The sequence below is a fragment of the Dipodomys ordii genome, unplaced genomic scaffold (genome assembly GCF_000151885.1).
Source record: "Dipodomys ordii isolate 6190 unplaced genomic scaffold, Dord_2.0 Scaffold186, whole genome shotgun sequence".
In the NCBI taxonomy this organism is placed as follows: domain Eukaryota; kingdom Metazoa; phylum Chordata; class Mammalia; order Rodentia; family Heteromyidae; genus Dipodomys; species Dipodomys ordii.
The window spans coordinates 1834687-1856296 of record NW_012267402.1 but is presented as its reverse complement, the minus strand read 5'-3'; the positions used below and the strand labels follow the sequence as shown (position 1 = coordinate 1856296).

At 42.2% G+C, this 21610-nt stretch overlaps 1 protein-coding gene across 2 annotated transcripts in view; it reads right to left on the bottom strand.

The window, feature by feature from the left end:
• The window catches only part of Sh3rf3 (SH3 domain containing ring finger 3), a 368946-nt gene extending 347336 nt beyond the window's left edge, over positions 1-21610 (bottom strand). For both annotated transcript variants that reach the window (XM_013034285.1, XM_013034284.1), the window contains exon 1: positions 21050-21610. In XM_013034285.1, the coding sequence (XP_012889739.1) occupies positions 21050-21610 (561 nt within the window). The remainder of the gene's footprint in view (positions 1-21049) is intronic.

Genomic DNA, 21610 nt, shown 5'->3' with positions numbered 1-21610 from the left:
CTGGCTTACTTCACTTAATATAATTTTTTCCAAGTTTTTCCATTTCCTAACAAATGGGGCAATGTCATTCTTTCTGATGGAGGCATAGAATTCCATTGAAGGATGAAACAGTTGGACTTCAATGCTGCAATTGGTCACACAATGAGATTCTTCTTCATCCCTACAAGAGGTGTGGGCTAGCACCCTCCTGCAGGCCCCTAGAGGCTGCAATGCTTGATAAGAAATGTATGCATTATCCTGCCCATGTAATTGTAACCCCTCTGTACAGTATGTTCACAAATAAAATAAAATAAAATTTTAAAAAATGATATTAAGGTGCTAACTTTGCCAATATAAAAACTAAAACCAGAATGATATAGGGAAGATCCGCATAGCCCCCACACAAGGATGACATGAAATTTGTGAAGCATTGCAAATTTTTTAAGATATTAAGATATAGAACTTGCAAGGTCATCCAGTGCAGGCCACACACATCTTTCTCTGGGGTCCCACCACCCCACTTAGCTGCCTCAAGCTAGGGAAGGTAGTAAAGGAGGGGCTGAGCCCCTGTATGTCTTCATCAGCAGGTTTCCTGGGTGCTACACAGCCAGGAAACAACTGGTTCTTTCTTCTGCCACTGGACATTTGTGTGGCACGTGGCTTACCACACACTGGAAGCCTCTTGGCACAGAACCGATGCAAACACTCAATACAAATAGGCCTACAGTGCTTACAAGTGACATTATTTCATTATTTTCACTTGAGATCCTGCCTTCTTTTGGGGAACAGTCTCTCTCTGGGACCAAAGTAACTGGACTCATGCCCTTTGCCTGACTCCCAGTTTATTCTAAGAGCAGCCAGAGCAAATATGAGCCCCAACTATAATAGCCATTATTAAGGTTTGTCCCTTCTAATCATTGTTTTGGAAAAACTAAGATTCTTTCCCAGTTGCTGGTGGCTAAGGCCTATAAGCCTAGCCACTCAGGAGGCTGAGAGTTCTAAGGATCATAGGTAAAAACCAGCCCAGCCAATAAAGTCCATGGGACTCTCATCTTCAATTAACCAGACAAAAAGCCAGAAGTGGAGCTCTAGCTCAAGTGGTAGAGCATCAGTATTGATCAAAAAAGCTACAGGATAATTCTCAGGTTCTGAGTTCAAGTCCCAGCACTGGAACGAGTGGAAAAAAAGAAAGAGGGAAGGGAAAGTGGAAGAAAATTAAGGGTTTTCTTGATTGTTTGTATGTTTGCCAGTCCTAAGGCCTCGAACTCAGGCCTGGGCTCTGTCACTGAGCTTCTTTTGCTCAAGGCTAGCACTCTACCACTTAAGCCACAGCACCACTTCCAGTTCCTCCTGTATATGTGGTATTGGGGGACCGAACCCAGGGCTTCATGCATGCAAGGCAAATACTCTACCACTAAGCCACATTCCCAGCTGAAAATTAAGGTTTAAGAACAGTAATAATAACAACAGCTCACACTTGTTCCAACAGTCCACATTCTTGCTCCACTGACAGTGTTTTCTCATCTCTTTTCACCAATGAGCTATCTCTGCCCGTGGCATCTCAGAAGTGAATGTTCTCTTTAGGATCCACCTTGCATATGAGGACACTGCAGCCCAGAGGCCTCGTTATCACATCAAGTGACTTACCTAGAGAGGCACACAAAGGGTATGTGAAGGGGAGGCATAAGCCAGGCATTGGACCCCCAAGGATCCACACTTTCCATGACCTTCCCACATGTATACTACCCTTCTTCCCAACCAGCTTCTCAGTCTATGGAAACATCAGCACTGACCACCACCACATTCCTGGGCCCAAGAGAACTAGCACTTTGACTGAGTTCTGCTTGGTAACACAGGACAGGCTTCACGGACAGCTTGGTCCTAATCAATAAACTTACAAACCTGGGACCAAAAAACAAAACAAACAACAACAAAAAAGAGCCAAGATCTGGAAAACTACAGCACAAGAGTTCTAGGGGTCTTCACATAGTTGATGAAAACATAGGAAGGCACAGAGAGTTGTTCAGCCATGAACCTAAAAAGTGCTGTCCCCCAAGGGACAGTCTAGTAGGTGAAGGATACCTAAGGGAGCAGGACACAGCCCTGCACCAATCACCATGGGCTTCTCTACAACATCTTGCAGAAGGAGAAAGCTACAGTCTTCAGGAGATAGTCCAGTGGTGTTTCTCAGAAGGAACAGCCTAGTGTGGGGAATGTCAGGGCAGGCAGATTTCTTGGCAGCAATGTGGCAGGTGGAGCAGGACTATGGAACCTCATGCCTGGTACAAGATCTGGCTGACTAATGAAGAACTAAGATAGCCAATGACAACCAAACAACATTTGAAGGCAATGGCCTAGCCATCAGCATAGGTCAGCTAGGATGAGTGCAGTCAGGAAGGAGTATGGGGTCCAGGCATGGTGTAGTCTCAGAAGATGCAGAAAGGAAGGCATTCGCTATCCCAGAACTTGGGGACATAGACTGAGCCACTAAGGAAAAACTCTCCGACACCAGTATCTGATCAGGCCTCAGCACTTCGTTCTGCAAGGGGCCCCGAATGACCTGGAGCTCCCTGATTATCTTGTACTTTACCTGCTGGATCTAGGAACTGAAATGTGGGGCCCCCTACCTGAGGTCAGTACTGGTTGTGCCCACTCCTGAGTTCTTCAGGGCCTACCTATGTCAACCTCAAACCCCCCAATTCTGAGGAGAAAAGGTGTAGGATAGACCTGCCTTAGCCATGTTCCTCTGTGGTTCAGATTCTACCCAGGCACCTGAGTCATTCAAATTCAGCCATAAAGGCAGTTGTGGCTCAGATGTGTAACAGGAACTGCAGATCACACAAAGGAGGCAAGCTGAAACCAGCTTATCATACATAGGTCATGGGGACCCAGATCTCTCTTAATCTATCTTGCCCTGTTTCATCTCTAACTAACTCTAAAATGCTACCTTTCTTACACTTGTTATTAGGGTTTAAAGATTAAAACAGTAAATTATCTTTTTATATACATTTTTTATTGTAAAGATACTGTACAGAGGGGTTACAGTTACATGCGCAAGGTAATGAGTACATTTCCTATGGAGCATTGTTACCCCCTCCTTTGTTTTTCCCTTACCATCCCTTTCCTCCCCATCTCCCCAACCCCTCCCTCCTAATCCCCCACCCAAAGTTGTAAAGTTCTTTTTCAACATACTGTCTTGTACATCTCATTGTTACAATGGGTCATCCTGTATCCTTTTTTCAGCATTTAAAAACAGTAAATTTTCAATCACTGGCATCCAAACATGATATGCTTCCCTTATTTCTCCAATGATCCAGCCCCCACCCATCTGAAAAAAACCCTCAGCATATACAAAGCCCAGGTGTCAACATTTGTAACAGGAAGGAAATAGGAGTTAGAAGACAAATGGGAAGAAGCAGTGGGAAAATGAAGTCTGCTAGCTATGACATAAGGCAGTTTTGTGGGTTTTTAAAAATAGCTTCCTACGTTTATGTATTTTCCCCAGCTGTAGTGAAGTGTAATTGACAATAAAAACTGGATATAGTTAAGGTATACAACATGATGATACTGTGAAACTATTACCACAATCAAGATAGTTACCACATTCATAGCCTCACATAATTTTTTGTTGCGTGTGGCAAGAATACTAAAGTGTGTTTTATAGCAACTTTCCAGTGCAAGGTATATTATTGTTAATTTTAATACCAGGCTGCACATTAAATTTCCATAACTTATTCATCTTAGAGTTGCAAGTTTCTACTGTTTAGCTACATCTTTCAAATCCAGCACCTTTTAGCCCCTGGTAACCACAGCTCTTCTCTCTGCTTCTGTGAGTTTGACTTCTTTGGAAGTAAGAGACAGGGCAGTATCTGTCTTTCTTTGTCTGACCTACTTCCTTTAGCTTTGTGTCCCTAGGTGGTTCATCCATGCTGTTACACATGGCACAGTTTCCCTCTTTGTTAAGGCAGACAAGATTCCATTGCATACAATTTCCCTATCCCCTGGTAGACAGGTGGACTGATTCCATGTCTTAGTTATTGTGATAACTACTGCAGTAACAAGTATACACAGTATTTATTTAGGGTTCTGATTTCTTTGAGACTTAAGGTAGTTTTTATCCAAACTTTAGTCATTCGTGTCTCCTCTTCACAGTATTCATTTCATATCTTTAAACAGACTCCCTTTTTATTAACGTATTTTTCTTAGCCAAACTGTGCTATGGTTTTCTAAATGCATCCCTCAAAATAAAAAATGACCATTAAAACAAACACAGACATTAATATAAAACATATTCTCCAGCTGCTGCCTAGACCATCTGGCATGTCTCTGTCCTGAGGTACCATGTGTCTCAGGTCTCTACCAGGAACACCAGCACCCCAGAGGTTCCTACTCCTTTGCATCCTATGCAGGGCCTTTCTCTAGCAGCTGGAATGACAGTTTCAAGCTATGGACATCCAAGTAGAGGATCTCTACCCTGCCTCTGTCGACACTGTAATTGTCATCTTGAAACCAGGCATCCTTAAACATTCCTCCAGCTGACAGAATGTTTCCCATTTAAGTTTAAAGAGTTAACATGTCTGCCAAGCATTGGTAGCTCACACCCTAGCTATTCAGGAGGCTAAGACCTGAGGATAGCAGTTCAAAACCAACTTAATAGAAAAGTCCATGAGACTCTTGTCTCCAATAAGCCAGCAAAAATCTGGCTCAAGTGGTAGAGCACCAACCTTGAATATAAGGGACTCTGAGTTTAAGCCTCAATAATGGCACACACATACAAATAAGAGTAACACATTCCACTATGGTAGCAACTTTTCTCCATTATCTACTGACAAGCTGACAGCACTTCTTCACAACAGTCCCAGTTCCCTGAAAGGAAAGGCTAACGGAAAAAAACCCTAGATATTCAACATCACTATCTACCAAAATCACCATAAGACATCACCTCATCCCAGTCAGAATAGCTATTATCAAAAAACAAAAAGACAAAAACAGTACTCTGGTAAGAATATAAACTCTTACATATTGTTGGTAGAAATGTGAGTTAGTATAGCCACTATGAGAAATAGTAAATGGAGTTTCCTTTAGAAAAAAAAAGAACTAAAAATAGAAATGCCATGTGCATGACTGAATCATATACACATTGCTAGCCATCCCACCCCCGGGTACAGATCCAAAGGAAATTAAATCAATATGTGGAAGAGACATGCAATCCCAAGTTTATTGCAACACTATTCACAGTGGCCAAGATAATCAATCTAAGTATCCATCAACATATGAATGGATAAAGAAAATGTGGTATATTGACACATGGAATACTGATTCAGTCATAAAAAAGGACCAAAGTCTTGTCACTTGGGGCAACATGCATAGTAACATTAAAATGAAATAAGCCAAACACACAAATAACACATGATCTCATTCATATGTGGGATCTACAAAAGCTAATCTCATAGAAATTGATAATTGAGTGATGGTTGTTATTACAGGCTGGGAATGAGTGAGGCAGGGACATGGCGAGAGTTGGTTAATGGATGCAAAGTTAGATAGGAAGAATGATTTCTAGTGTTCTATTGCACAGAGAGTGATTATATTTAATAATATTAATGCATTTCTGTATTTCAAAATAGTTAGAAGCTTTTTAATGTTTTTCACATAAAGAAATTATAATAGCCAGGCACCACTAGCCCATACCTATTATCTTACTGCTTAGGAGTCTGAGATCTGAGGATTGTGGTTCAAAGCCAGCCTAGGCAGGAAAGTCCATAAGAGTCTTATTTCCAGTTAACTACCAAAGAGCAAGACCTGGGGTTATAGCTTAACCGGTAGAGCATCAACTTTAAGTGCCAAAGCTAAGGGACAGCACCCAAGCCCTGAGTTCTAGGGCTAGTAATAGCACAGTACACATTTCACAGCGCGCGCACGCGCGCGCACACACACACACACACACACAAACAAATATTGAAAGTAATGAATATGCTTATTACCCTAATTTGACCATTTACATAATGTATCAGAACATCACAATGTATCCCATAAATTGAGACAATTACTGTGTCAGTTAAAAATATAATAAAGTAAGGTAAAGAAAATTGGGCAGATCCACTCATGCTCTACAAAGGCTTCACTCAGCTGACCTCATCAAGAAACTCCAGAAAGTAGAACCTGGAAATATGTCCCCTCTGAAGTCCTCCCAACAAAGATCTGAGTGATCACTCACAACAGACTACCTGGCTCACTATGAACCTTCAAGCCTAGGTAATGGCCTGTCTTACTGTAGAGCTGGAGCAGACTCAATCTCCACCACTATGCCACTGAGTGGGGTATTTAGGAGGAGAATAGGAAGACCCAGGTTGAGGAAGTCATAAGACATATATTTGATTCTAAGTCTAAACCTATACTAATTTCAAAGGAAGGGCCCAGCACCAGTAGCTCACACCTGTAATCCTACTACTCAAGAGGCAAAGACCTGAGAATTAATTAATCAATCAATTAATTAATTAATTGAAAATAAAATCAGAGGAAACACATTCTGGATAGAATAGAACATATATGTAAATGTGAGGGGTAATGTAGGATCAAACCCAGAGCTAAGCAAATACAACTAAACTGCAGTCCCAACCCACATTTGAATTTTTAAGAAGAAAATACAAGCTCACAAATAAACATTTGTTCCTGAGAAGAGCCATCGTAGAAAGAGATTGGTGGGGAGACAGAACAGTTGCTGAAGAAATAGGAGCTGATAGTTTGTCAAGTCTCAAAGACAAAGAAAACCCCTCACAAAGTACCAGAAGCAATGCAGCTCCAGCCAGAGAGGGCTATAAGAAATAGCCTTGTCTAGGAAACAGCTGGAAAGTCCATGGGACTCTAAGACTCAAGAGAAAGGAGACTGGGTGGGCGAAGCAGGTAGAAGACAAAGTTAGATGCCTGTGCCATTTGTAAAGGCTATAGAGGGGAGGTGGCCAGCCCACTAAATATACTTGGAGAGAGCCCAAAAGGTGGCCACTGGGATACCCAGAAAACAAAAGCACAACAGATAAGGATCCCTTGTCCAAGCTGGATACCCTCCTAATCCCTTCCTGCTTTATCCTGGTCCTACCCACTATAGATGGCATCAGTAGACTATCTCCCTGGGCCTCTCAAGTGAATATCTCTCTTTCTCCAGAGAGATGCTAACTTGAAGCTGTCTTCTCTCAAGATTCACCATGATTCCTAAGTATCACTTACCCTACCCTGGATTTGCACTGTAAATATCCACATCTGACCTCATGACAGAGACATACAAAGTATTGTTGGTACCTGCAAGGAGCCAGCCGGAGGACCAGTGGTCTTGGCAGCCACAGGACTCATGGCAGCCCATAACGACCCTGAGCACCTGAATTTAAGGATCATATAAGGCTCCTCCCACCATCACCATCTCCCCCTCCACACCCTTGCCAACCTTAATGTGGTAGATAAAGTGTCTGAATTGCGTGGCTGAGCTTTACTCTGAGAATCCAGAGCAAGAGGGACTGAGGTAGATTAACTGTTGCCCCTGGGAAGCTAGATGCAGCCAACTTTAAAAAAAAGCAACAAAGCAGGAATTGTCAGGAAATACGCAGCCCAGAAGGGATAATGAAGAAATAGTACAAACAGCCAGACACTGCATGGAAGAGACAAAAGAGCCTCAGCGTTGATGATCCGGGTTGTTCCCAATATCATCTCCCCTGAATGAAGTTGCCTGGCAACTGATCACAGAGGATGGGTCCCAGCATGGTACCTACTTCCTGACTGCCCTCCTGCAGTAGATGCCACCCACCCAAGGGGATCTGACTATAGGTATTTTTTGTCAGTCATGAGGCTTGAACTCAGTCTGGGAGCTGTCCCTGAGCTTTTGTGCTCAAGGCTAGTGCTCTACTACTTTAAGCCATAACTCCACTTCCAGTTTTCTGATGGTAAACTGGAGATAAGAGTCCCAAAGACTTTCCTGCCCAGGATCCTTGAACTGTGATCCTCAGATCTCAGCCACCTGAGTAGCTAGGATTACAGGCATGAGCCACCAGCGCCTGGCCTGCTGTGGGCATTTTAAGTCAAGTTCATCACAATCCAGGTTGGCAGACTAAAGTTAGAGAAGAAAGTGGTTCTCATCCTACCATGTTGTTCTTGGTATACCAAGAGCCAATCTTCTGGTGCTGATGGTCAAAGATGATGCATCAGTTTGGGGACACAAAGGAAATGTTATTACTAATGCAACCATATATCATAGACTGGTGATTAACCTTATGAAGAAAGAAAAAATTCTACTTTTTATAACTCCTAAATTTTCAAAAGCAAGAACTTGCTTAAGTTTGGGGTAAGCAGAAAAGAATCCTTAGTATGTAAAAGTATCACAAATACAGTTCACAAAGGACAAATGAATCCAAAATCAATAACAAAACCTATCAGATTTTCATGAATATATCAACCATGTACACCAACCACACAATGCCAACACATATCAACCACGAGCATCAACCATGTACACTAATCATGAGCACCACCCAGCACATCAACCATAAGCACCCACCGTGTGCATCAACCACAAATATCAAACATGCACATCAATCACAAGGATCAACTACAGCCAACAACTACATACAACAACTACAAATACCTCCATGAGCATTAATCATGAGTACTAACATGAGCACCAGTCATGAGCATCAACTACAGAACCAGTCCTGAGTACCAACCAATGTGTGGCCTTTAGAAAAGATGCAGTGGTGACTGAGCTGAAGTAGACAGTGGCCAGCAGGAAGAAAGTGTATCTAGGGCATAGAGAAAGCCTTCTTCTTGTGGCATGTCTTATTCCCCCAGCCTTTTCATTTGAATTTTAAGGGCATAGTTTGATATTTCATGTTCCCCTGCCTCTGGCTAATAAACCATTTCTTTTTTATCTGTGCCAATATTAGGAATGAACTCAGCGCCTGTCTTTTAGCTTTTATACTAAAGATTAACACTCTATCACTGGAGCCAAAGCTCTAATTGTTTTTTGTTTGTTTGTTTGTTTTGGGGGGTTGGTTAATTGAAGATAGGGATCACACATACTTTCCTGCCCCAGGCTAGCTTCAAACCAAGATTCCAGGATTTCAGCCTTCTGAGTAGCTGGGGTTACAGATGTGAGCCACACTCTAAGGGCTTTTTTTTAAGCAGGGTCATGGAAGACAAACAGGCTCCACCTGCCTATGATGTAATTTTCAATCAAGCACTGGTGGTGCCCTAGACCCTGGGACTCCATCCACACAACTGTAGACACCAAACTTCCAAGACATCAAGATACAGATCTTAGTCACATGGGTGACTTTTGGAGCAATCTACTGGTTAATAGCAGCTAATCTATGCCAAGTGCCCTTTCACTTGAGAGTAAGTCACAAGAAAGCATTCCTAGAAGCTCTGACATCCACCACTTTAGTTGAGATGTTAGTTGTAACATCTTTAAATCCAAGAAAACTTCTATTTTTGTGCACAGGTCAAAGCCATAGGTCAAAACTCTGTTGAACAGAAATACTATATAAACTCCTAGTTCCACAAAACTATTTTTAAAAATAACAAAGAAAACAGATGCTACACTAGAAGCTTTTTCCCTGCTATGGTCTGAAATGGAAAATCAACAACAAATCCTATAAGAGAACACTGCTCTTTTTTCTTAGGAGTATGATCATGGGTCAGCATCTAGGCTTCATCTGTACATTTTCAGATAAAAATCTGGCCCAAACAATTACTGCGAGTGATAAAACTGACCTCCAGGTATTATGAGCTGAATAGAAAAAGGATCAATCTCATTGCTTGTCTTTGCTAAAGGAACACTAGTGCAACACAGACTATGTGCCTGATGCATTCTTAGTACTCAGTAATCATCACCTTATACAAGGGCATCTGGCTTTCCCAGCCCCTTTAACTGTGTGTGGGATAAGGGAAGAGGGTATAATTTCTAAATTATGTAGAATGTGGTATAGGCTTATAAAGTGCTAGAGATTTCAAAGGTTGATCCATAAATAGTAAATATGAGGATCCATTTAGACTACAACTGTAACTATGCCAAAACTCTAAGAAGGCCAGGACCATTTCTGGATGTTTGACATATGTATATCTCAGGGCCTAACAAAGTGCTTGACACTTCAGTATTTCCTGGTGAGTAGGTATGTGTGGCCTGAATAAATTACTAACCTTGCAAATTCTGGGTCATACTCCAAGAGCAGATGTCAGACAAGGACATGGTAACAGCTCTCCAGCTCCAGCTCCAAGGCAACCACTCACTCTGCAGGTTCTTCATGGAAGTGAGTATGCATACCCACCTAAAGGACAAGGGGGCCCGTTTCTCCACTGTGGCAGAAGGGAGTTACTGGGAGAAAAGGGAATCGGAGATGAATCTGCAACACAGCCTGCTCAGGAACCATGCACTGACCCCACTCTAAAGAACCAATTCAATGTAGCACAATAATGCCTGAACAGTTCACCAAATTTGCTGGCTACCTTGCTAGCACCAAGCTTAATTTGCAAACAGTTTGAAGCACAGGCAGTAACAGCAGACACCAGATATTTTTTAATGAACTCTCAAGCTTTAGTTTTTCTGTGCACAAAACTGAAACATCACCTTATCCCTACATGTTTGTTGTAAACTTTTATGTAAGAAAAAAATATTTGTATCTGCTTCACAAATTACATTCAAGTTTCATTCATCAAGCAGAGGTGCTTATGCATATAAAACCTTGGGAAGAACGATATGTACCTCAAAGTGACTGCCCAAGGCCCTTTTAGATCATTCCTTACATTCAGTAATCATTTGGGGAAGGATTTTTTTAAACCTTTCTAATCAAGCAGTAACATTGGAAGGCAAAGCTGCAAAGGATTCAACTTTGAAAGCAAAAGCAACCACTGATTACAGCTAACAAATTCCAATGAGATTTACTAAACTCCAACCACTTCTAGAAATATACCTAAATTCCACTCACTTTCTATATAATATGTCTGGATTCATCCTAATGAATGTGTGTGTGTGTGTGTGTGTGGAGAGAGAGAGAGAGAGAGAGAGAGAGAGAGAGAGAGAGAGAGAGAGACTGACTTTCATTAATGTAGCTGAGTTTCTAAATAAAAATCCCAAGGAAATTTCACCTAAGGTGCTGTCCATGCTGAAAGAATACTTCTGAAATTTGAGAGATACTGGCAGCTCACATCTGTGATTCTAGCTACTGAGGAGGCTGAGATATGAGGATCACAAAAGTCTCCAATTAACCACCATAGCAATGGAAATGAAAGTATGGTTCAAGTAGTAAAGTGCCATCCTTGAGTGAAAAAAAACTAAGGGACAGTGCCCTGATTTTGAGTTCAAGCCCAGTACTGCCACACACACAAAAAAAAAAAAAACAGACAAAAAAATTGAAAGAAGTTGCAAACAATGGGCTTAATGCATCTAAGTTCACTGTTCTGGCTGCTACAGCACAATCCATCTGATCACATCACCTTGGGGACCATAGCAGAAGAACCAGCAATAGGTAGACAGTATGTGAAAGGCAGTGCCTAGGTGGCTAGCTTCCTCCTCTTAAGGAAGCCAAAAAATCAGCAGCAAGTTTTCTTAGAAAGTATCCAGTTGTGTGAGAGAGTATCCAGTTGTGGAAGAGACCTCTTCCATGCATTCCCTACCATGATGTATGAAAGACTCAGAAAGCAGAAGTACATATACATTAACATGACAGTAGGAGAAACAATAACAGCTGGGAAATAACTGCAAAACCCTTAACTCCCAAATCCCAACACTGCCATCTTCCTCATCAGAGAGTCCTGCCAGGGGGTGGGAGGTAGCCAAGTGATAAAAGTTCTTGTCTAGCATGTTACAAGGCTGTGGCTCAATCCCCAGCACTGGGAGGGAAAATGCCAATAAAGAATAGAAATTTAAAACATGTTTTAAATTTTCTCATACCACTTCTATTGACCTGAACACACACTGTGAATCCTAATACATCTAAACCCACATAAATTTTTGTGAGCATTACCCACACATCCAATTAAGCACAAATGCAAACATCTTGATATCTCTGTGCTTGTACATAACTATTCTATCAGTGAACTGGGTAAACACATGTTGAGTGGAAGAGAAAAACATCTCTTCATGGAGGCTCAGTGAGGTCTTTCAAAAGACAGCTCTGTGTCTTAACACGCACAAGCCATCAAGGACTGAAGTATATTGAAAAGGAGGCAACAAACTGTGATATAATCCAAAGCCTGCAAATACTTTATGCAACTTTGCATTTGAACATTACTCAGTGTTCAAAGGGAAGCCCACATTATAATGTGCTAACAAAACCTTTAAAATCACTCACCACTTTCTCTTTTTTATTTATGTAATTTTTATTATCTTTAGGTAGTTGTACAAAGAGGTTTCATTCATCATGTCATCTTATGAGTACAATGCATCTTGATCCATTACTCTCTCCCATCTCTCTCAACTGCAACCATCTTCTCAAGTTACATAGTTCCATTTTCACATATGTACACTGAGTATTATAATTGAATTCATCAACTCTTCCTCTCTTCATTTGTCTGCCTTCCTTCCCTTGATCTCTCCCCTCCCAACAACACATTTCAGCTTCCTGGTATTCATTGTGTTAAACTGTATGTTAGTTGTTCGAAGGAGTTTACACCATTGCAGTCTACCCCTGTGTATACTGTACTTTAGTCAATATGTGTGCGCATATATGCATATGATCCTTGGCACCCAATTTTATAAGGCTAATTGAAATTCTAATAGATACACATGAAGTGTGTGTTTCTTATTGACCAAATCTGAAGATCTCCCAAGCAAGGCAAATCTGATAAAAACTGATCTTGGCCTCTTCAAGTGGTTCTATAAAGAGCATTTTCTTCTAACCAAGTGCTTGCTAATGCCTTAAAAAAAAAAGGTACCTTTAAAAAGATCACGCTAGCTATAATAGATAGAGATTAAATACAGGTTGAACTGAAATGCACACTAGAAACAACTGAATAATTTAGAACCAATTTTATCATTCTCCAGCAGGCAGCTCAAAAGGCCAAAATGAAGAAGTAATTGGACAGAAGTCTATTTGGCTCCATCACACCCAGCAGCCTGATTTCAGGCAGTTGTAGATAAACTCTTTCCCAAAGCTCAAAGAGGTGGGCTCATTGTCTGGAGATCCCACCAACTAGGAGGATCAGAAAGAGAATGGCATTGTTCTCTCCTGCTGTCTTTCTTACATAATTTAAGCTTTGTTCATTATAATAATGCTTGTAAAGATTGAGGACACTGTCTGTAATAACAAAGATAAATCTAGAGGAGTGTCAAAGGTGAAACAAGCTGGTGCTAGTGGCTCATGCCTGTAATTCTAGCTACTTAAGTGAAGCCAGTCCAGTCAGAAAAGTTTGTGAGACTCTGACCTTCAGATTACCACCAAAATTCTGGAAGCTGAGCTAGGGTTCAAGTGGTATAACACCAGTGTTGAGTGGAAAAAACTAAGGTACAGTGCCTAAGACCTGAGTCCAAGCCCTAGTTCTGACATAAATTAATAGTGAAACAGACTCCAATAACCATTTGGCTTAGATACCCATTACTATTCTATAATCCATTCTCCATAACACAGGCATCTGACTCTAAAGGAAAAGAAAATGTGGTTTCAGACTACACATCACACACATGCACACACACAGAGCTATCATCATATACACACACACACATCCATACAACACATACATACACTTATACCCTTAACTTAGAATACTAAATGCAATGAACCTGCTAGCAGAGACCCTGTGAGAGGTTTCGGTTTGCTGTAAGAGACTTGAGATTTACTTATTAGTAATTTCAGTTGACAAGACTGCCAAATCTGTATGTATCTCCTATGTACCAGGATCTCAGCCAATGCTATAGATAGAAGTCTTCATTCACTGATAAGAAGGCATAGCAAAGTAAATCCACATGTCCTAGAGTGCATAGTAAAGAAGAGAAACAGCCAAGATTAAAATTACCTGCAATGGGTCTCCTGTTCCTCCCCCACACCCCAAAACACCTTGGCCACCAGAGTCTCCTCTCCTCCCTTCCTTCCTCACAGGCCTCCCAAGGGAAGTCTTGAGTGTCTGCCACAGGTAAGGAAGATAAACCTGAGTGTCAGCATCCCAGCCTAGCTACAGTGGGTCCAGGACCCAGACAGGACACAGGACCAACCCAAAACATGTGTCAAGGTGGCTAGGCCATGCTTTGCTCACCTACTTGGAGAATGGGAAAGAAGCATTCTTTCTCTAATACTGAAGACATTGTCCTTGTTAAGATCCAGATGGCCAGGCACTGGTGGCTCTTTCCTATAATCCTAACTACTCCAGAGGTCTGAGATCTGAAGATCTGAGAATCAAAGCCAACGCAGGCAGGAAAGTCTGTGAGACTCTTATTTCCAATTAATCACCAGAAAACTGGAAATGGTGCTGTGGCTCAAGTGGTAGAGCACTCACCTTGAGCTGAAGAGCTCAGGGACAGCACCAAGGCCCAGAGTTCAAGCCCCATGACCGACCAAAAAAAAAAAAAGATCTAGAGGGTAAACATGAGACTAAGTGGCAGAGCAGACAGACAGATGATTGTAGATCCTATAACAGTGCCAATGAGCTGGCCTGCCTGGCCCCTTGGACTCCTGGCCATCACACGCTTCTACATAGCTCCTGGTTTTACAAGATGGCATCCTCAAGCTGAAAATGTGGGTCAGGTTAAAGTGACTCAAATATACAAACCATTACTCCTTATGTTTGAGACTCTAACCACTAATTTCCTGAGAAAGACTCCTTTAGGGCTGGGATGGTGGATCAGTGGTAGAGTACTTGCGTTGCATGCATGAGGCCCTGGGTTCGATTCCTCAGCACCACATAAGCAGAAAAAGCCAAAAGTGGCGCTGTGGCTCAACTGGTAGAGCACTAGCCTTGAGCTGAAGAGCTGAGGGACAGTGCCCAGGCTCAGAGTTCAGGCCCATGACAGACAAAAAGAAAAAAGACTCCTTTAACCATGAAGACAGGCACCCAGACCAAGTTTCCTCTTTCTATTTACATGCCTGTTAATTATGTGCCACTCAGCCAAAGGAAATTCTGAAACCTTTATTTCCCTATGTAACTAGCTACCTCAGTGAATTATAGTAAAGAACAGATGAGCTGTGTGTAATGGTTCACATCCATAATTCCAGCACTCATGAAGCACTCATGAGGCAGAAAGATCACTAATTCATGGCATTTGTGGTTACCCTTAGCTACATAGCAAGGGCTGGGGGAGAAAAAAGAGGAGATGGGAGGGAAGGAAAGGGAAGGGGAGAGAAGGGAGACAGAAAGAAAAAGTAAGGAAAAGAGGGAGGGTAAAGGGAGAATATGCCAGATGAGATCAGCTTAAATCAGTGATTCAGCTCTTATCCTATAATAGACAATTTAGCACATGGTACCCTGTAAATACTCAACGAATAGTAATTTAAATGTTACTACTAGCTGCCAGCTGAAATACAACACTGTTATACGTCCAGGTTACTGTTTCCATACTCAGGACCTTCTGAAAAGGACTACACTGGGTCAGAGCTGTCACAGCACCACCAGCCATGGGCTGGCTTGTCTGGTTATCTTCAGGATCAAAGCATGCCCCCGTGTGCTAGCCTTTCCCTCTAGGAGTCCTAATTACATCCAAGCCACACCATAATAGTGTTACAACCTTATATCCATACAGAACAGATGGACAGATGAATGAAGTTGGAGGACACATCCTTGCCTGTCAGTCTCCCAGGCCTCAAAACAGTTTCTGCAGCAGCCATCTCTCAAGATTGTTTACAAGATGTTATGTCAAAAAATGAACTTTACAACTTTGGCCAGAGGGAGGGTCGAGGGAAGATGGGAAGGGATGGTAAGGGAAACAAAGGAGGAGGCAACAATGCTGGATAAGAAATATACTCATTACCTTGTCCATGTAATTGTAACCCCTCTATACAGTATTTTCACAATAAAAAAATTGAAAAAAAAGATAGTTGTAAACCCTTCTTAAGGCTACAGGTGCCAAAGTGCCCAAGCCTTTGACATCTATTTAGCAGACAGAGATTAAACAGCAAGTGTCAAGAAGAAGACTATCAAGTGCCAATGACCAGACAACAGGTTAGTTGCCTTCTGAACACCATTAGGCATCATCTGCCCCAGCCTCTAGTTAGCTGGCTGCTGGCATATTCCAGTGTGCCACTGCCTCTGTAAGGCAGCCTAAGCATTCACGTGAAAAGCTGCAGGCTACAGCACCAGGAAGTCTGCACTTATCAGAAATCTGTCCCCCTTATTCCTAACCATGTTTATGCATGTTGTATTCATAACATTAAAAATACATTTTAATTAAATATTATGTAACTAAGGAAGTTGAGTGCAAAAAAATGTTGCCCCTTGAATACCAAGAGAGCTACTTAGGAAAATTACAAAAGGTAGGGTGCTTTGAAGTGAACAAGAACATAAACATTACAGAGGAGGAATTATTTTAAATCTTGAAGGATGAGCTATTGAGAATCTTTGGTAGTCTCTGAGTTCTCATTCCACTTGGCTAAAAAAAAAAAGAAATGGTAAGTGGGTACTGGTAGCTTAAGCTAGATAAACCACTTGGAACTCAAAGAAAAATCCTCAGTCCTACATCCAAAAAATGATGAAAGGTATGTTCATGCAATGAAATAGTTAAGGTATATAATTTTTATTTTTCTCTGGTTTATTTTGCTTTTACCACTACTAGGACCCAGTCATACCATCTAAGAGATATAGAAGAGATTTTTCATATGGGTCCAATTTAAATATATCACCATACTTCAAGATACACAGCCCTAGCTGGATGTGGTGATCACACTTGTAATCTGTTACTTCAGAAGCAGAGATCAAAGGGATCAAGGTACAAAGCCAACTTGGACAAAAAAATTAATAAGATCTTATCTCAATCAATACCCTAAATACAGTGTTTCACCTCTGTCATCCTAGCTTACCTAGAAGGCCATTGGTAGGAAGATAATAGCTTGAGGCTGGTCCCCAGCAAAAATGTGAGACCTTACCTGACATATAACTAAACGAATAAAAGGATGGAAGCTTGGCTCAAGTAGTATAAGTGTCTGCCTAACAAGAGCAAGAACCAGAGTTCAAGCTTCAGGATCACCAAAAAATAAAAACTCTGGACTAAATATGTAGCTCAGGGGTACAGAACTTGCCTATCATCTGTAAAGCCCTCGGTTCATTTCCCAGCATTGTTAGGGATTAAAAAGTTATTGTGTTCTAAAGCCTACTTTTATATTATTAAAGGCACCCAAGCTTTTCTGAGTCCTTTAATTTGCAAATATATTTTCTCTTAAATCCTCCACTTTAACTTGGCTGACACCAGCTAGGCTCTCCTGAGAGAGTCTGGTTTCCCTTCCCCATAGTTTATGTCAGCTCCATAACCAGAGCCCCAGATCAGTGCTTGATATAGTACAGTTACTTGTAAGTTCAGTGTATGTCCAAATACAAAGCAAGGAAAATTCAAAAAGGATTCAAATCTATTCCAAAAAGATAACTGTTTTATATGTGGATTCTTAGTAAATTTATCATATTAAAATCAATCCTTTAATTACTAAATTTGATACCACAAAATCCTTTTTTGTATGTTTTAAAGTCCTGGGGATGGAACCCATGACCACAGGTTCATTAGGCAAGTGCTCAACCATTGAGCTCCATCCACAGTTTTCTAAGACACTGCCCAAAACAACTCAATCAGTCCCAGTGTAGAGAGTTGAAGGAGCTCCATTACAAAATGTAAAAACAATAAACAAAAATGAGCCTGAAAATCTAGTGTACATTAACAAGTTCAATAGTTGGAGAGAACCACTATAACAGGAACTTTAAATATCACTTTAAGAAACTACATATATAGTATTTACAAACAATGAAGGAAGTAACAGTAACAGCATTAGGCAATATGTACTTGTAATTGGTATAAAATTTTTAATTGATTCCAAAAAAGGCCTTATGCTAAGTGGTTCAAATGAAAACTAAGGCTCTGCTCACCAGAGTAGAGGACTCCGTAAGTAGGCTGGTGACAGATAACCAAAGCCCAGCTGAAAAAGACGCAAGTGAAGACTTTATAAAAAAAAAAACTTCATGAACTGCAAGTGAAACAGAGCTTACTTCATTTCATACATGATGCTGTCCAACATCCAGTTATAACTGACTTAGTACAATAAGCAGCTAAGCAGATGCTTATCTACATTCCTGAAAGAGTTTACAAATCACAGTTATTTCCAAAGAAGATTTAAGAAGCTTCTAATCTGGAAAATAGAGAACTGTCATATTTCTCTGCTGTTAGGTTCTATTTGGTGTTTGCTAAATGATGGAATGAATGTCTATCTGTTGACATGAAGCAACACTCAGGGATCAGAAAGCATCAGTGCAATTCCAGTGGACAGTAGAATACCAGAAGCCTATTTAGAAGTAATTTTTAGCTGAAGTCTTTAAGCAAATAAACACATACCTCTATTTCAGTCCCTTTCCCTTCTCCAACCATACATATATCCCTGGAGTATACATCAGGATACAATAGTATGCATCAGGTAATATTATTACCGAGAATGGTAATATAGGTACAGCTTTTGGGACCCACAGTTGACCAAGACGATTCCTAGGACTACTCCATGGGTAAAATGCTACATGGGTATACAATTTCCACTTCCACTATTTGTTCCTCTGAAAATAATCAAATACAGCACTTGATTTAATTCAGATTCTTTCCAAAACCCAAACTTAGTCCCTTTGAGATGAGCTGTGCAGAAAGCCCTGCACTCAAGTTGACCTAACAAAAAGAAAGCAAATGTGTGTTAGACTCACTACCTAGTTACCTGGTAGGCAGAGATTAAGGGACTGAAGCCTAAGCAAAAAAAATGTTCAGGGGACTGCATCTTAACCAAAGGCTATACATGGTAGCACACACCTGTTATTCCAGCTATGGGGGAAGCAAAATATCTGGGTATTATGGTATGTGCTGGTCATACCCATACCCATAGGGATTACAGCCCAGGCCCACCCAGGCCCATCAGGCATAAAGCAAGATCCTACCTAAAAAATAACCAATGCAAGAAGCAGCTGAAGATGTGGTTCAAGTGGAAGGTCTGAACCCTATTGGAAAGAAGGAAGGAAAAAAGAAGGAAGGGAGGGAGGGTTCTAAGGTTTGTAAAAGCCCCAAAGTCACAAACAGTCTATATTGCCCATACAGAAAGCCAACCAGTCTCAAAATCTAGTCACCAAACATCCATTCCCTGTTATTATGCATCATTACTAAAAGTAACCAATGTCTACCCCTTTGACAAGTCCTAAAGAATGCTATAAATGCCATGGAGTTCCAGAAGGGCCCTAAAGCTCTGCCTTTCATATTTCAGAGGTTAACTCTCAACCTCCACCAAACACCATTCCCCAAGATCAACTGAGAGGACATCTGTAAATACAGCCATCAAAAGGTGCCAGCACTTCACCAGAAGCACAGTTCCTAAAATCATATAATTATTAAAGCAGAGAGGGCTAACCTGTTTATTCTGCAAATAAAAATATTTAATTATAATACCTTAGATCAAAAACAGCAAGGGCAGAAAGGAAAATCTTGCAAATCTCTAACTGGAGCATTTGGCTGTTTTTTTTTTTTTATCACAATTGAAACCAAAGGAAAAAATTCCTCTTCAGCAGTGATCCCAAGTAGGACTACTTCTTGACTTTCCTTGACTGATCATTCTTGCTGATCCATAGGAAACCCCAATTCAGCAGTGCATGGCATTTAACTCAAGATGGACATCTCATTTCTAACCCTGGCAGTGTTGCAGTATTGAGCAATTCAGATGCTAGAAGTTTCCAACACACTTCAGGATTATACTTATTGAAAGGACCATGTGCCACCAAATCCTTAAATGGTCAAAAGTAGAGGAATCCAGTTGTGTTTCCTAAAACAAGTAACTTCAGTAAATCATTCAGTAAATCAATGTCCTTTTTAACCATTAAATGTGTGGTTTTTTTTAATTTAAAGACAGTATACAATTCAAGTACTTGGTGTCCCACTCCAACCAGCACCTGTGAGCTACCCTAGTCCCCAGTTATAAATTCCCAAGACGCCAAAGGATGTATAATGGCTTGGAAAAAGTAAATTTTGAAAACAAGTCACTGAAGCCTCCAGAAAAACAGAAGCAAGGAAGGCTGTACAGTGTATTTTCACACACTAACAATAATAATAAAAATTTAAAAAAAAAACAATGGTCCCCTGAAAATGCAGCCCTGACTAAGAGCCCACGAATCAAAGCTTGGTGACTAGAACTGCCAAATCCAAGCTATGGGGTGAATCCAAGTGTTCTGAAAACCTCCAGGTTAACTCTTTCCTGCCTATATTCTGCCACACTGAGTCCCACTCATCCTCTCCCCTCTCCTCCCTGGCTATACGGCAGGAGGCTAAGTCTTCCTGGCAACAATCAGGACCAGGAAAACACATGAAGCAGTACCTTGCCTCTGAATGGGCAGAGGGCATACACAGGAAGAGTCTGGGGATCCAGGAAAAAGGGACTATTTCTGGCGAGTTGGAAGGATGATGCAAAGTTAAAAAGGCTAGACCAAAATAGGGGTGTTAGTAAGCAGCTGAAAGAAGAAACATCTATTCTGAGGGAAAGGGGGGTGTTGACTCACATCTGAACAGATTTGGGGGTGCCATGGGACCAGACACACCACTGAGTGCAGATTCTGGGAGAGGAGCTGTAGGGGAGAGGTTGCACCTACATTGGGTGTCAAGGAGAAGTCCTGGGTCAGGGTTTGGCACAGCAACACCGTAAGGTGAGCGGGAGGGGACTCAGATTGTCAAGAGATACGTCCAGGAGTTGGCACACTGGAATTGAAGAGTGACTGGCACCGAGTTCCTGGAGGAAAAACCAAGTTAGAGAAAGAAAAGCCAAACAACCAAGTGCGCCAAGTTGAGTCCACCTCTCGTCTCTGCTGTTCCTCGCGGTTGTCCCTACACACACGTGCCCACTGGCACTCACTCCCACACACACTGAAGCCAGGCTCTGGAACAGAATCCTACCTTGGCCGCAGGCATGCTCCGGTTGGTGGCCAATTCGCACAGGCTGGAGGTGGCGCTCCCCAAAGCGGCGGGAAGGAAGACCGGGGATCCAGGGGCGCTGCCCGCCGCGCCGCCCCCACCACCGGCGAGCCCGGGGGACGCACTGGGGCCAGGGCGCGCGGGAGGACTGCCACCAGGGCTGGTGCCTGCGCGGGGCCTCTGGCGGATGCCGTCCAGCAGGCGCACGAGCAGGATGTTAGCGGGCAGCTCGTCCACGCCGCAGCCCACCAGGATGCGGCACTCGGGGCAGCGGAGCTCGTGGCGAGAGCACACGATGCTCTCCAGGCAGCGGCGGCAGAAGGTGTGCTGGCATGGCAGCACCTTGGCCGTGGTATCCAGACGCTCCAGGCACACGGAGCACTCCAGCAGATCCAGCAGCGACGACTCGTCCATATCCTCGCCAGTCCCCTCGGCCGCCACCCGCCGCCGCCGCTGCTCGCCCGGCCTGTCCTCGTCCCCCTCGCTCTGCGCAGCAGCGGCGGCCGCCTTGGACGCGCACAGCCAGGACGCTCCGAGCAGCAT